This window comes from Schistocerca nitens, chromosome 8, assembly GCF_023898315.1.
Source record: "Schistocerca nitens isolate TAMUIC-IGC-003100 chromosome 8, iqSchNite1.1, whole genome shotgun sequence".
Taxonomy (NCBI): domain Eukaryota; kingdom Metazoa; phylum Arthropoda; class Insecta; order Orthoptera; family Acrididae; genus Schistocerca; species Schistocerca nitens.
Genome location: NC_064621.1, coordinates 440,992,021 through 441,009,955, shown reverse-complemented (window position 1 = coordinate 441,009,955; position 17,935 = coordinate 440,992,021). Strand labels below are relative to the sequence as shown.

Sequence of the window (17,935 nt, the reverse complement as noted above, 5' to 3'; positions counted from 1 at the left end):
CAGTAGTGTCATTCCTCAATGAGCAACTTTAAATTTTCAGCGTAGGGTAGGAGCACTTAGAGGAACTATGCTCAAGTTTAAAAGAAAAGTTGACCATGCACTGGATAGATATGTACCCAGTAGAACAGTTCATAAAGGGAGGAAACCTCCCTTGTATAGAGTCATTGTGAAGGAAACATTAACGCATAATAGGTGTAAAACAAAGCGTAGAGCTGTAGACCGAGAGATGCTGAATGAAATGCATTTGGCAAGAAACCGATGCGTGATGCCTTCAATGACTACCATAGCTGAATATTATCAAATGATATGTCACAAAATCCAGAGAAATTCCGGTCATATGTAAAGGCATATGTGACACCAAAATTATTTTCCTGCTGCTAGTGAATGAGACAGGAACTGAAATCGAGTGTGGCAGAGCAAAAGCTGAAATGCTTAATTCTGTTCTGAAATGTTTCTTCACAAAAGAAAGCCTGGATAATTGCACCATTTTAATCCTTGTACCACTGAAAAGATGAATGACATAAATGCACTACTGGTCATTAAAATTGCTACACCAAGAAGAAATGCAGATGATAAACCGGTATTCTTTGGACAAATATATTATACTAGAACTGACATGTGATTACATTTTCACGCAATTTGGGTGAATATATCCTGAGAAATCGGTACCCAGAACAACCACCTCTGGCCATAATAATGGCCTTGATACACCTGGGCATTGAGTCAAACAGAGCTTGGATGGTGTGTACAGGTACAGCTGCCCATGCAGCTTCAACACGATACCACAGTTCATCAAGAGTAGTGACTGACGAATTGTGATGAGCCAGTTGCTTGGTCACCATTGACCAGACGTTTTCAATTGGTGAGAGATCTGGAGAATGTGCTGGCCAGGGCAACAGTCGAACATTTTCTGTATCCAGAAAGGCCCGTAAAGGACCTGAAACATACGGTCGTGCATTATCCTGCTGAAATGTAGGGTTTTGCAGGGATCGAATGAAGGGTAGAGCCACAGGTCATAACACATCTGAAATGTAACGTCCACTGTTCAAAGTGCCATCAATGCGAACAAGAGATGACCGAGACGTGTAACCAGTGGCACCCCATACCATCACGCCAGTATGGCGATGATGAGTACATGCTTCCAATGTGTGTTCACTGTGATGTCGCCAAACACGGATGCGACCATCATGATGCTGTAAACAGAACCTAGATTCATCCGAAAAAATGACGTTTTGCCATTCATGCACCCAGGTTCATCGTTGAGCACACCATTGCAGGCGCTCCTGTCTGTGATGCAGCGTCAAGAGTAACCACAGCTGATAGTCCATGCTGCTGCAAATGTCGTCAAACGGTTCGTGCACATGGTGGTTATCTTACAAATGTCCCCATCTGTTGACTCGGGGATCGAGAGGTGGCTGCACGATCTGTCACAGCGATGTGGATAAGATGCCTGTCATCTCGACTGCTAGTGATATGATGCCATTGGGATCCAGCACGGTGTTCCGTATTACCCTCCTGAACCCACTAATTCCATATTCTGCTAACAGTTATTGGATCTTGTCCAATGCAAGCAGCAGTTTCGCGATATGATAAACCGCAATCACGATAGGCCACAATCCGACCTTTATCAAAGTCGAAAACGTGATGGTACACATTTCTCCTTATTACACAAGGCATCACAACAACGTTTCACTAGGAAACACTGGTCAACTGCTGTTTCTGTATGAGAAATTGGTTGGAAACTTTCCTCATGTCAGCACATTGTGGGTGTCGCCACCGGCGCCAACCTTGTGTGAATGCTCTGAAAACCTAATCAATTGTATGTCACAGCATCTTCTTCCTGTCGGTTAAATTTCGCATCTGTAGCATGTCATCTTCATGGTGTAGCAATTTTAATGGTCAGTAGTGTATTAGAGTCAGTGGTGTTCTGAAACAGCTGAAATCCTGAAAGCTGAACAAAGCTCCAGGGCCCAATGGAATCCCTATCAGATTCATACTGAATTTGTGGTTGAGTGAGCCCCTCTTCTAATTATAATCTATCACAGATGCCTCAGACAAAAAACAGAGCCCAGTTCTTGCAAAAAAGCACAGGTCACACTCATCTACAAGAAGGGTAGTAGAAGTGATCCACAAAACTACCATCCAATATCCTTCATATCAATTTGTTTTAGAATCTTATAATATCCTGAGCTCAAACATAATGAGGTATCTTGAAAAGAATAGCCCCCTCAATGCCATCCAGCACGAAATCCGAAAACATCAGTCATGTTTTTCTACATGACATAATGAAAGCTTTGGATCAAGGCAATCAGGTAGATGCAGTATTGCTTGATTTCTGAAAACCATTTGACTCAGTAGTAAACCTATGCATAATGCCAAAAGTATGATCATATGGGGCATCAAGTGAAATTTATGACTGGGCTGAGGATTTTTTGGTAGGAAGGATGCAACATGTTATCGTGGATGGAGAGTCATCATCAGATGTAGTAGTAACTTCAGATGTGTCCCAGAGAAGTGTGATAGGGCTCTTGCTGTTCATTTGTATATTAATGACCTGGCAGACACTATTAATAGTAACCTCAAACTTTTTGCAAATTATGCAGTTATTTATAATGAAGTACTATCTGAAAGAAGTTGCATAAATATTCACTCACATCTTGATATAATTTCAAAGTGGTGCAGAGGTTGGCAATTTGCTTTAAATATTCAGAAATATAAAATTGTGCACTTCACAAAATGAAAAAATGTAATATCCTGTGTGTTGCAATTGGCCAGTTCATAAATATCTGGGTGTAACACTTTGTAGGGATATGAAATGGATGATCACATAGGTTTACTTGTGAGTAAAGCAGGTGGCAGACTTAGATTTTTTGGTAGACCACAAGGGAAGTGCAATCGGTCTACAAAGGAGACTGCTTACAAATCACTTGTGCAACTGGTTTTAGAATAATAGTCAAGTGTGTGGGACCCATAAAAATAAGACTAATAGGGGATATTGATGTATACAAAGAAGGGCAGCATGAATGGTCACAGGTTTGTTTGATTCATGGGAGAGTGTCAGAGGAACTGAATTGGAACTCTCTTGAAGATAGAAATAAACTATCATGTGAAAGTCTATTAACAAAGCTTTAAATGAAGACTCTAGGAATGTACTAAAACCCTCTAATATCACTCACATAGGGTTCATGAGGATAACATTAGAATAATTACTGCATGCACAGAGGCATTTAAACACTCGACCTTCCTCTGCTCTACACATAAATGGTACAAGAAGAAATCATAATAACTGGTACAGTAGGACATACCCTCTGTCATGCATCTCACAGTGGTCTGCAGAGTATAGATGTAGATGTAGATGTGCATAGAAGTGTTTAAGCACTCATTCCTCCCATACTACATACACAAATAGAGTGCGAATAAGCCCTAATAAGTGGTACAGTGGGAATTACCATCTGTCATGCGCTTCACATTGATGTGAAGAGTATAGATTAACTGTAGATGTAGACATAGAACTAGCCTAAAACTATATGCCAGCTTAAAGCAACACATTGCCTCTTGCCACTACCAAATGAAGTAACAAATTATGGCTACAATGTTTATGCATGAAGAAATCAGAATCAGAATTCATGTGTGGTGGACCACGTTTCATTCTACAGAAATGATATATAAACACAAGCAGTCAAAGCTTCTGTTATAATGCTGAAATTTCTTTTTCTGTCATTTCAGTTGTTTTTTTAAGAAGACTTGAACTATGGAAGACATAAGATGCATATTTGTGAATATGTGTAATCAGTTTATTAACATTCAAAATAATGAGACTAATCAATGACTCCTCAAAAATAATGAATACCATGAACCAGCAAAAATGACATATGGCATTTTACTAAATACAACCAAAATTGATGCAAAGAGTTAAATAAAACTGGAATGGCATTTCTACTTAAACTTTAATTTCAAAGTAAGTTCCCAACATGATTTAATGAAACTGTGCTTCATCCTGCGATTCACTATTGAAGATGAATGAACATAAATTTGCCCCAGACAGCACTACAAGATCAACCAATAGGTGCTTATGAACATGAGCATTAATACTAAAAAGTGATACAATTTTTAAAAATTCTCTAAAATCCAAATTGAAATAAAAACAGCAGATCCAGTCACAAACATAGACCCTTCAGGTAGCCGCAACAAACAGCCACAACATGTTTTGCTTAGTGATTCCCCCTTCCCCTTTCTTCCCCTCCCACCCTTTCCAATTGCTTATAGCTCTGCGCAAACAGAAAGGTAAAGAAGTCATTGCACAACAGAATTTTACAAATTTGCTGCATTTTAACATACTAAATAAAATGAAAAAAAAAATAAAAAATTACGAAGATGATTTTGAAACAGGATTAACTTATCCTACAGAATTCATGCATGGATGAGAATCTGTCTTCTCTGTCTAAGCTGCGGTTTGTCATTTTATCCCCATATGAGCTCAATATAAATCATTTGCTGCTTAAAATAACTGATGGCAGGTATTAATTGATTATTTTTATGTTACGTATTGCAGTATTAAGCTTTAATGTATCCACTGCCATAAATAAAATATATCAAGCAGATCTTAAAAACCAAAATGGTATGCCCATGAGGATAGCTTCAACTAGTTTAATAGAATAGGAAACTGAAACTGGCCATTTCCCAATAAAAGTAAAATGATTGCTTACCTGATTTCAGTGAAAGACTCTTGGATCAGTAATAGTTAATGTTTTTCAAAATTTGATGGTTATGTAACATTTTCCTGCAAGTGTTATGGAATTCTTAGTTGTGTGATTCATGCATCTCTCCACTGTTCTTAAAAGCCAAAACCCATATTTAGTGAACAGGACTGACTTATCTAAAACTATATTGAGAGCCTTAGTCATGTGGTATCTGGAAGAAACTATCAAAAACAGATGTTAATTTTTAATGAATCCTATGCCTCTTATCTTCTCATGCATAATAAGTCTCATTATTTTTCATGCAAAATCTCTGATAATTGTTCACTTCTGCTCTCAGGTGGAAGGGTTCTCAACAGACAGCGATGAAGGTGATGGTAGCAACCGTGTACGTCACTTCCTGCAAGTGCCACCTACTGTGCGGACGTTCACCCCTACGAAACGCTGGAGTGACGGAGCTGCTTCTTACTACCGGCCACGGAGGTTGCTGCCGCGCCAGGCAGCTATAACCTCACAGCTGTCAGTATCGACGGAAGACACAGCAGCAGCTGCAGAAGTGGAGCGACTTGCTCGGCGACCGCCCTGTCCATTGCCACCGGATGCCCGTCATTCCTCAAGCAGCTCTAGTGGGAGCCCCACACTCAAAGAGACACGCTTCTAAACATCCACTGTAAACTTTGTGGTTAACAAATGCCCATGATAGCGGTGAAGACAGCAACATGTTCCTCACTGAGTAAAATTAGAGAGCCACTATGCAGGACCTGTCAGATTTTTGAAAACATTCAGCTGCAACAGGCTAAAGTGTGTGCTTCAAAAGGACTAAGACTGGTAATGAATGTAAATGAAGGGAGCCCATGTGGAACCAATTTAAACTCTGCCGTATCTCAGGAGCCCACATACAACAAGAATGAACAGACAGACATAGATGTATTAATATTAGCTGGGTAAAACCAATCAGTTAATTCTGTACTGGCAACAGCACATTACAAATAAAACTGTTGAGCATGGTACTCAGTAGTTTCTCCAAACATATGAGTTTTTTTCTCATCAATAGTATGGAATTCAATAAAGTTATGGAGCTACTAAAAGGTGTCCACAAATCAGAGTAGTAAAAGAATACTGCTGTCCAGTTTCTGTACGTGACTGATGTAGTGAACATATGTTAGGCCTTTCAGTCTTTGTTTAGTGCCCTAGGAGTTAAATAAATATGGAAACCTGTTAGAACGACCTGTGTAACATACCAAATTAGCATGGTACAATCTCATTGGTGACTTATGTCAAATTGAGGTGGAAATGGAAGACGTGCAATGATTTTTAAAGAACTAAATAACTGCAGTGAGATAGCAATTGTTAATGTCCAAAAGACCCTAATACTCAGGTGAGACCAGTACGAGTTTTGTGTATTACAGCCAGTTGATAGGATGTTGACACACTCTTAGTATTGTCAGATGCCTAATGGTAATCATGTATGGAAACCAGAAAATGTTGGTATACCTCCTTTGAAACATCAGGACTTCAGGACTCCTGCATGTGGTAACTCTGTACGGGGGCTAAATGCTGTATTGTGTCTGATTATCCACATCAGTGCATATACGCTATGATGGTTGTCAGACACTTGTTTTCTAACATTATGAATTTCTCTGGGCAATTGTAGTTCCATACATCTCCCATTTCTTAACTTTTCAAATACGTGACATAGATAGACCTAAGGAAAATTGCAGTCTGTGTATAGAGAGTATGCACATTTTTCTATGCTTTTATGTGTAAGTTAGTGTGTGAGTGCCACAGGTATCCTATACAATGCTTAACCATTACAGTGTATATGGATATTCACACTGTGCCTTGTCTTGTATGTGCTTTTCAGAATCAACAAGCTCATGGGAGAACAGTGCAGCTAACGAAAACAGTCACTTTATGTGAAAGTACGCTATTACCATTACTGTTTCAAAGTTTCCCTATCATGAACCTGTATTCATTTCTCATTTTGCCAATGCTGGTTGCTGGTAAATGTGTACATGTACTACAAACTTTCATATGTTTGAGGAAATCCTAGGTTACACAAAGTCATAAATTTCAGTTCATGGTGATGAAATCTTGATGAATATTATTTAAAGAAAGAATCAAGCTACACACACAGATACATGTCTTATGCAACTTACTCTTCTTCAGGTCATATAGTAATCTTGTACATTACATTACTGATAAAAAGTAACAAGCGGCCTCACAAACTACATATTCACTCTAAGCATCCTTCATTAAGGAGACATCATAATTTCTATCAGTAGTTACAACAGTCAGAATATTGTTTGCAACTGTTATGTCAGATGTAATTCTAGATGGTTCTTCAGCCTCTGACATATTGTGACTCAGAATCAATGGCAGGGGAGAATATCTTCACAATTGTAGACAAGTTCTTCTGCAGAATTTCTGTAAATTTATTTTTACATTACAAAGGTAACAAATGAAATATTTGTTGGAAATTACAGGAGATGCTATGAGGTGATAATTGAATTAATCACTACATATGTGGTTCTTAGTATGAGTAGCTGAAGTTCACTAGGATCCAGCCAGTACTACCAAATATAAATCTCATTTATACAAGAGTTGTTTGCACAGTCAGTGCTATTTCTGTATGACCCAGACAAACCGAATTATATGAGCTTCAGTTGTAGTGGCCTTCCAGATAATTACCATAAAAGATATGGTGCTCCTGGTAATTCAAGTATAACAAATGTATGTGGTGGCAATGTGCCAGATAAATATTTCTGTGCTGATGTCATACAGGACAAGTACACGGAACAAATTATTTTTCCTGTGTGTGTGTGTGTGTGTGTGTGTGTGTGTGTGTGTGTGTGCGAGCACGCAAGTAGCACAATTATAAGTGCTGGTTCTCTCTATATTATAATTTTTGTTTTCTCACCAATGTACAATCAGATAAATATGGACCCTATGGAAAACCAGACCAGCAATTAAAATCTTCCAACAGTAGTGAAAAATGGTGATGAAAGAGAAAGATAAAGGTTAAATAACAATGCAAAATGTAGCAATCAGAATATTTTTCTGGCATATTTTTTTTCCTTGTTACTATGTTGCATGTGTCACAAGTTACATGAATGTCTGAGAAAGTAATTCCAGTTCACGTCATTAATCTGACTTGATAAAACATGTTGCAGGTAATGAGTAATAACAAAAAGAAAGAGACCAAAAATATTTTAAGACAGAATAAAAGGTAGCAGAGTCTCTATCCCAGTTACTGCAGTGTCTGGTGCTCACCATAAAGTCATTTGTATACCAAACATTATTTTAGAACTACATAATATTTGTCATAGTATCCAGTCTGTTTGCATTTAACATGTGGGTGCTGAATTTCAGGATGAGAGATCAATATGTATGGTGGTCTAGAACAACATACACAATCTCATGATACCAGCTGATGAGCAACCTGTGTAAATAAACAGCATGTCGAACATGTAGCAAATTCTCTTTGAATTAAAAGACTTGCATCAAGTCTTTACATGTTCCCTTTACATTGAAATTGTCCATCAACCACAAGTATACATTCTTCCTACCCAAACATCAGTATGCCACATGAAAATAAAGTAATTCGCTTAGGTGATTCGTGTATTATGTGTGACATGTATGGCAATGCAGTAACAGATATATTAAGGCATGAATGCTACTGACCACACAAATGTGATCAACTTCATGGTGCTGTCATTTCTCTCAACCCAATGGAAGACTTTTTGCCATGAGCTTATTTCAGCAATAGTGGAACAGACCAACAGAGAATTCAAATTTCACAGTCTGCAACATTTCTTGAATCTCTTCCACACCTACACAGAATGGTAAAGAAGTACATGCACTGTACAGATGTTGTATTTATTGTTGCAGACAAAGTTGCCAGTATGTTGAAATTTCGAATGAACAGACATAGAACACATTTTGTTTCTGGTACCCAACATATTAATAATGTGACATTTCAACACATTCCTGAACTAACAGATAGTTCCCATTCACTTGCTGATGAAATCTGTGTTCCTAGCACAAAGTTATATTTTGAAAACCTGAACACCTTTTCATAGGTAATTTGCGTGAATTTTTGTTTATGAGCGTACATATTTTTTAATGTTACTATATCTATTTACAATCCTTCAATACAATATTCCTGATTCTCAAAAACAGGATTTCCTTTCTGAGAAGATCTAATGCTTGAGCCAAGACATTCTCTCTGTTCATCTGTTAAATGATGTAAAGTACAGGTAATGGAGAACTCATCCAGAGAAAAGAAAATTATCCTGAAGTACTGTAATTCAAAATATTGACGTTGGTGGGATCACTGTGGTCTCAGAAAGTGGCTCACATATTGCATGATATTTGCCTTCATGAGCAACAGTCACAAATTTCATTCATCTACAGATGTTTTTTTGCCTCTTCATTCTTGGTTTCGAGTTTACGTTTCCACAGTCACCAAGGAAACAATTATGCCAAAGTAAACTGTAGTAAATTCACCACACAGATTACTGCACGAAATATGTATTTCTGAAACTTCCTGCCAGGAAGTTTCATATCAGAAAATTCATTCTGGAATATGTATTTCTGTCCTTATATGACCAAGTAAAATTATGATTTCACTGTACGATCTTTGATCTAATAATTCCAATGGAAAAGATTTGTGCAAACTCCTTTAAGTTACCTAGTCACAGTAAAACAAAATAATTGCTTCCTTATCATAATTTCAACAATAAATTACATAATTTCCAGTGTTGTTTTGCCATGTAACCATTATTGCCAACCATCTTATTACTTATTAATAAGTCTTCACAAACATTCGCAACATTAGACTTTTAAAAGAGTAAAAAGCATCAATGTATTCAAAGTGAACATTGCAGCAGTTTGTGGAAAGTTAAGGTTTTGAAAATAGTTGCATGAAAATGACAGACTACTTGATTGCTGCAAATCAACATTCATGTATGGATGATTAAACTGAAACATACAAACATAATTGATTACATTGCTATAGAATGACAGCAAACATCATTTGCACAAAATATAATTCAGTTAAAAATATTGTGACTGTAACAACACAATGGCCCTTCAGTTTTCTAGCAGTGAAAATTCCTTCCAGTTCCCTGATCAGTACTGACTGAAAAACACAATAAACTGAGTCCACAAATAATTTATTATTTGACTGTATTCTATAATGTGCCATTAGTAGCTACAGATGCATTGCTAAATAGGTACAGCTGCAAACTATATACAAATACTGAAACTTTTTGAGAAGTAAAGCACTACCTCACATACTTAATGTTGGCCATTTAACATTCAGAAAAGGTAACGGCACAGGTAGAATTAAAGTTGAATAATGAGTTCCTTTGCATATGGGTGATATAACTTTTGTGGATTCAACAACATGCTTAAGATCTAATTGTGATATGACCAAGTCTGATCCACAATAGGGCACAGGCTTCTAAAGACTGTTAACAAATGTGTTAAAAAATTTTGGCCCAAATTTAGTGCAAAAACATTTATTTAAAATATTTTTATTACAAAACTAATAAACTATTTCAATATAGAAGTACTGTAACTTATGATTTTTTTTAAAAAATATACAAGTATATACATCAATCTAACACCTCTAGAAACAATATGTTCTTCAGCCAGTTTACTGAAACAGTATTGTAACACTGACAGTAAAACCATGGGGTATCTATCAGTTCATATCTAGAAGTAATCAAGAATAATTATTGTTACATATAAACATTACTGCAATACAACAACATATGCTTTTCTCCGCAAAATGTTTAAAATACTTTACTAAGTGGCACAGAACAAACATGATATAAGAAATAAGTCGACAGTCTTGTGCAAGCTGGTATGAACAGTCACACCTCTTTATACAGTCCAACACTTACAAGGTCAACTACACAGTCTGGTTCTTCAACAATGGCAACAACAAAAATGGGCTACAAAAATACCATAACACATAATGTAAATATGAACTACATCACATATCACTGAAATTAGTATTAATTACCAAAATGTCAAATACAGAAACATTTGAAACCTTAGATACCTGGTTGTGCATGCTATGTGTTGACAAAATACAAGGCTTGCACCAAGATTTATTGCAGTAAGCATTTACACACATTTACTGGTACCTAAAAATGGCAGAGCTGTCATCATCAAAAATGAAAGCAAATCTTTTACTTAACATATTTTTCTTCATAACACGTATTTCATTCTTTGAATTTTTTTAAATCAAAACAATGTATGTGCAGTCAGAATTTCTGGCAGTTTTATGATAGTTTTTAATCAAACTGAACTGTCAAAATTGTGTCAAAAGACACTCATCACATAGTACAGGACAAGCAGGAGCAAAAGAGCTCAGCTTAAAAAGAGATATACAAAAACTTCTAAAAACTGATTTGATTTCTGTCCATATACTAGGCAGTTGCAACACACAGGCAAGAAAATGGGACATCAACATAAAAGAAGAAATCTAAGAACGTCAAATAATCTCATGCATATAGACTACTGTAGTAAATGATAACTCAGTTTCTCTTTTTAGAGGGTGCAATGTGCACATCTCTTTTCACATACAGAAATCATATACAAAAATGAAATAATCATATTTTACACTTACATTCATACTCTGTAAACCACTGTGAAATGGATGACTCAACGGACTTTCCACTGTACCATGTATTACAGTTTCTTCCTATTCAATTAGCATATGGAGTACTGGAAGAATTGATATGAAGCAGAGTATGAAACATTTCTATATTTAAAAAATTATTAAAAATAATGATATTAATAATATATATTCATATTTTGATCATTTTGTACAATGGGATGGACAAATCACTTGGACAGAAGTATGTATGGGGCAATTAAATGAAAGCAAGACAAATGGCAAAAAAGTATGTAAACTGTTTATTATTTCAAATGTAATCCCCAGAAGTGTTAACACATTCATCCCATTGTGGGACAAGGCAGTTAATGCCTTCATCAAAAAATGTTTGCAGCTGCATGTAGAACTGTGACTGTACCCAAGGCTGTACATCTTCATCTGAAGCAAATCAACAGCCATGAACATCTTTCTTCACAGCTGCAGGGCCAATGCACATGTTGCCGTGGTTGTTTCAAGTATGCTGCAACAGTTTTGCTGCGAAGCCCTTACACATCTTCCACACTGTCTCAACGCCTCCGCATGTGATTTCCATATTTCTAAAGCCCTAAAGAAAGACATTTGTTGCTGTCGATTTGCTTTGGATGAAGATGTGCACACCTGGGTACAATTATGATTCTGTGAGCAACTGCAAACCTTTTTCCACAAAGGCAGTAACCATCTTGTCTCACAGTGGGATAAATGTATTAACAGTTAGGGCATTTACTTTTGAAATAATAAACAGTTTACTTACTTTTTTCCATCTGCCTTGGTTTCATTTGGCTGTCCCTTATACAACGTACCAAATGTAGATAATATTACACAAAAACAATTTTGGCTTTAATTACACATAAAACCAAAGAAAATCTTATGTCACGGGTCCTGCCAGGTTACGGGAGGAAGTAAGGCAAAGACTGAGAAAAAAGCAATAAGGCTGTGCAATCTTCAGTTCAGAGATGGTAGAAGGTAATGATAAAGAGAGAAGTAAAAATGTATCTGTAAGAAGCAGATAAATGGAAAACAGTGAGAGTGATCAAAATTTCATACAACAAGTAGAAGAAAGAAAAATGAAATGCCATCTGTGAGGGGGGAAAGAATAAAAAAATAAACAAAAGTAAAGCAAAAAACTTCAATGGAAGAAGAAAGCAGATGGACAGCTAATGCAGTTTGATTCCATGAATGTGACATGATGAGAGTACATTTTGGAGAGACAGATTTCGTCTTCCAGAATTCAAAGAAGCAGCTGCATGGTGGGAGCATTTAAATAGCCCTTGTGCAATAGCATGCACTCAGGGCTCTTTCTGTGGAGCAACTGGGTTCTGGCCACCTCAAAGACATCCATACCCATTCATCCATTCTGCTAATTTGATAGTTATTCCTATGGATAAAGCAGTACAGTCCACTTGTAAGACGGTAAATTAATGAGTAGTTCAGGGTACAGCCTTTCCTTTAATGCTATACATTTTACCAGTAGTGGGCTTAGATTAGGCGGCAGTAGGTGAGGATACAGTTAACATTTCATACTGGACAAGCAACTTAGGGATGGGATGCTGGTCTTGAATGTCAGAATCTCAGAAGGGTGTTTAAGAGGTGGCAGCATACAGGATTGAGTTGATATCACAATGAGAAAATATTTCAGGACTCAACTTGGGAAAATCATAGTCCTGATGGAGTAATTCAGTAAGGCATAAAAGTGTGGGTACTGCTGCTTTATGACCATAATGTTTCTTAGCTGTTTGGGTGTAGGAACTTCACTGATGGTATGAAGTGACAGGAGGAAATGGCACAGGAGATATGTTTGTGGATGTCAGTGGGGTAGTTGCAAGAGAGAAATGCTTGAGAGAGCATATTGGTATAGGTGTTATGGGATTTGGGTTTCAATCAGATTCATTTACCACAATCACCTACACTCTACAAAAGGGAATATTTGACTTGAAAAGGATTAGAGCTGTGAGAGTGGAGATATTGCTGTTGGTTGATGTGAAGGGGGCTGAAGTTTGGATGTTTGACTCACAGAGTTGCAAGTATACGCTCAGCAAGATGGCTTCACTTATGGACAAGAATGAGGTGAATTTCATCTGGGAAAATAAGTTGAAGGAAGTTCAGCAGATCTTCTTTACAATGAGTTCATACTGCAAAGATATTTATGACTATATAGGAAGTCAAGGGGCACAGCTTCTAGGGAGCTGATGTATGCCTCTTCCACGTACCAGACAGAGCAATTCTGTTTCCCATTGCCACCTATTCCCTAACAACTAATAAACACTCTTTTTGTTACACAGTATCAGCACTGTCTTGATGGCCTCAAGAGATTATTTGCCAGAGCTGGGGCTTTCTCGTGCTGCACCCTGAAATGACATCATCCCTCCCTGGTCTCCTAACAATATGCACTTCCACTTCCAATTATTCTCTTAAACTTTGCAGCATCCTTGTCACGCCCTACACCATTCCCAGACCAAAATTTTAACCTGTAAAACTTTTTCCATGCAATACCACCTTCTTTACCCACATCATTACCAAAATGTAAAACTTAAAAAGACTTCGCCACAAGCAAAAATAATTGTGTGGGTTACCAGCTGATACCTGTCTACAATGTGCATTTCTACACAGGGATGAACTCCAATCTGGCAGAAAGCATGAAAGGACACAAATACACTGCTTCAGTTGCAGAATGTGCTCTATAGCATAATTCAAGAGACCACAGTGGTTACTACACCACATGGTCCCACTCAGAAGCTGTTTCCCTAAACTGTGGAAACAGGAACTTCAAAATATACTTTAATATACCAAAACTCAAATCATTTACCTTCACCCCTTTTCCTTCCACAATCAAATTTCTTTTTATTTTACTTCTATGTTTATATTTCCCCTCTATAACTGCCCCTTTGTTTTCCTCCATTTATTATATTTTATTTGTGCCATTCTCTCAGTTTTGTTATTTTATCTTATTATTAAAAACCTGCTTTTCTTCTTACTATATCCCTCACTTCCACAAACTCTAAGCTGAAGAGGGACTAGTGTTTATTAACATAATACTTTAGATCTCCTACTTTATGTGATACTATTCTCTTCATATTTGTCTCCTTCTTTACTCATACATGGTAGGACATTGTAGCCTGATTTCCAATTGATCTGTCCATCCCACTTAGCCGAAGCTCTTTTAAACATCAGGTATAGTCATGAATGCTAGTACTATTGTAATTTATTTTTTGAAATTGGTATTATATATCAATAATTGTTGTATGTGTCGATTATACCAATATGAAAGGAAATTCAACCACATCCACAGCAGTCTTGATAGAGTGTTCAGAGATGGTGGGCGTGTGTCTGTGAGGTGTCTGTGCTTGTGTGAATGTGTGTGTGTTTTCCTTTCTTTTCTGAAGAATGCATTGGCCAAATGATTAGTGTGTAATAATCTTTTCATTGTGCCTGTTTGCAACACAGGGTGACACTATATGGTGAATAATAATCTCTCCTTTTCATAATTGTTGATGCTTCAATCTGGACTTTCTATTGTTTCATTTCCACAGTTATCTATTTCCTTCTTCACACATTTTCTAGTAACATTATAAGTCTGTAACAAATGGGTTTCTGTCTTTAGTTAGAGACTTTCTTGGGAAGTTTTCAGGTCTTCAGATTTTTATGGAAATTCTCATTCTGCAGAAATCACAATGGCAAATAATTAACAACTTGCACGCATCTTTCATTCAAAGTAACAATAATTTTATCAGTGCTAACTATAACCAAACTGTTTTAGTCACCAGTTACAGCAACTGTCATCAACTCCTTCTTGAGAATATGCTGTAGTTTCATGTCCACATCACTGTCTTCAAGTGGCCTGTCATACCCCTCAGTCTCAAGAAAACAAAATACTGTCCAGCATTCTTATAGACAGTGGGGGGCATTACATATACAATCTTTTCTTTCATATTGTGGCCCTCTCTTGAGCAATTTATCTTGACATGATCGTGAGGGCAAATGAACTAACTGTTGTCAACCTCCACAACCTGATTCACTTTATGTTCCAGACTCCAACAAAGCTTAAGTAATTTCAACAATCCTGTCTAATAGTTTCTTTTCAGCTAATCTATTGAGTTCAGTTCAGTATCCAACCACTTACAGCACACCACAAGTGTACATTAGCCCTAACACAACCTGGCTGTTAACTGCTGTAATAATATGCTTACCAGTTGGGTACCTATGTTACTCCGATCCTGTATTCATATGTAGATGTTTTCTTTTGCTTTTTGTGATCAGTTCTTATATTTTGTTGCATTCCTAAATACTTTTACTATGATCCAGGAACTCGTACCAGTTTGTCAGTATTGTTAATATGCTCATTTGTTATTTGCACTTCACCGTTACAAATGTTAACAATGGCACACATTGATATCATCATTAAATACTTTTATTGACATTACTGAGGAGACAAGCATTTTCTGCATATGGTTTTAGGTCATGGACCACATTCTGCCAAAAGAAACTGTCCCCTGTACCTCAAATTTTTTAATAAGTCTGCAGAAAAAAATCAATTAAATTTTATTTGGTAATGTCACTAAAAAACTTGTCAGAGACCAAGTAATTAAATTTCTGCAGAAATGAAATACGTGAACTGATTTTGTTTAAGCAATATGGTTATTGCATCTTCACAGTCTATTCATATTTTGGAGAAAATACTGTAACATCATTGTTTGTCTTTGTATGGAAAATCTGCATTGAAGAAAGGCTTCACGTATGCATTTGACTATCCACATTATCTATTACGAGGCATTGACATAAGTAGAGCAAAGACAATTTGGCAGTTTTAAAACACTACAAATGTGATAGCGTGAATGAAAAACTAAATTATTATCTATTTTTATCAATAAATGGTTTAGAAGGGAGTTTTTAGTGATTGGTAGTGACAAAATGTAAATTTGTGAGACCTTAACTTTTCCTGGCGAATTTAATGTTCAAATAATTTATGAGTTTGCTGCCGGGTGACGTCGTCATCCACTGCCACCATGGTGGTCGATGACGTCACCCGGCAGCAACCTGTAAATTACATGAAATGTAAATTTTTTTGAAAACCTCACATCCCTCTGGTGTAATGGAAAAACAATGGATGCACTGAAGATCTAAGACTTGCAGCCCACTACAGATTTAATAAGTAATGGTGTCAGAGACTTTTATGTTGCCTTTTTGGGGGATAACATTAGGGTGGATGTTGTTGAACATTTTTTGGGCATATGAAATCTTGAAAATGTGTTAATTACATGTAATAACTTTGTAGAAAAATAACATGTTATATGAATGTATAATATAATTGGCTTAAAAGTAGTTTTCAGTTCCTCAGTCCACAGATTTCAATAGTACATTTCAGTCATTCACTCAAATAAAACAAACCACAAAAATCTGCAATATATAAAATTATAACAAAGTCAAAAATTTCATATTGTCTCCTGAGGCATTGCTAATAATATCACTTTTTGTTTATTTCACAAAATTCAGTTGAGAGCTGTTAATTTTCTTCTAACTTTAAAAATATTTTCCATGGTTTCAGCATCTGGTGTATTGGTTCCTTTCTATCTAATGGAATCCATTTAAAAATGGGTAATCCCACTTTGGTTTCTAGTTTGCCTTCTTTCAATAGTATAGCCAAGCAGATCTGCTATGGCAATAAAAGTCTCCCTGAAATATTCCCCTTTGGCTGGGAATTATTGTGATGATCTCATTTTTGAACTAGACATTTGCCGTGATGTCTATAGCTCAAGGTGTAGTGCTTAGCATTGCTGCCTCTAAATGGTTGGGTCTTGGGTTCAATTCTGGGCCTGGTTGGAGATGCTCTTCGCTTGGAGACTGGGCGTTATCCTAATCATTTCATCTCATTTTATTCACAAAGATGTGCAAGTTGTTAAATATGTATCAAATAAAAAGATTTGCAGCTAGTTGCCAAGCAACTACAGACAGGGTTTCAATTCTGTCACTGATCATTTCATTTTTCCATTTGTCCATCATTGTTTCCTCACAACTAAAGATGTATAGGCTCATACTGTTAATTTAGAATATCTCAAGGAGAAAATTATTAGACATTAAATCAGTAGTCTTGGCGTCATCAGTGTAAGAAATAAGCAAATTGCGTTTCTTAATCTGCTTCTGTTTCACTGTGGTAGGATCAATGAAGAGCATGTGTGTAGCAATCAGCAAGTTATTTTATTAATATCCATGAAAGATAACACACTAAAGGACCAATTACAGAGTCAGAATGAAATGTAATTGTGGCTTCTTGTATAGTAACAATACATAAAAATAATTATAACGCATGCACACAATAAAATTACAACAACAACAATAGAATAATACCTATTTATTATCTTGTGTAGTCTCTTTTAATGAGTATGACATTTCAAACAAAAGTGTTCAAACAAAAGAAATTTCTTTTTGATGTTTAAAATACTATAGAAGTTCTACACATTGAAAGTTTTTTTTCTTAACCAGATCCAAAGAAATGAAGAACATATTTCCCATCCTTTTTTTGGATACGGACTTTCCACTGATACTGCCTATGTTATAAGTACATACTTCTGTTGAG

The 17,935-nt window shown here is 36.5% G+C and overlaps 1 protein-coding gene across 1 annotated transcript in view; it reads left to right on the top strand.

Moving 5' to 3' along the window:
- The window catches only part of LOC126199600 (uncharacterized), a 1,222,178-nt gene extending 1,213,553 nt beyond the window's left edge, over positions 1-8,625 (top strand). The window contains exon 8 of the mRNA XM_049936527.1: positions 5,038-8,625. Within this exon, the coding sequence (XP_049792484.1) occupies positions 5,038-5,358 (321 nt within the window). The 3' untranslated portion in view covers positions 5,359-8,625. The remainder of the gene's footprint in view (positions 1-5,037) is intronic.
- The last annotated feature ends 9,310 nt before the right edge of the window (positions 8,626-17,935 follow it).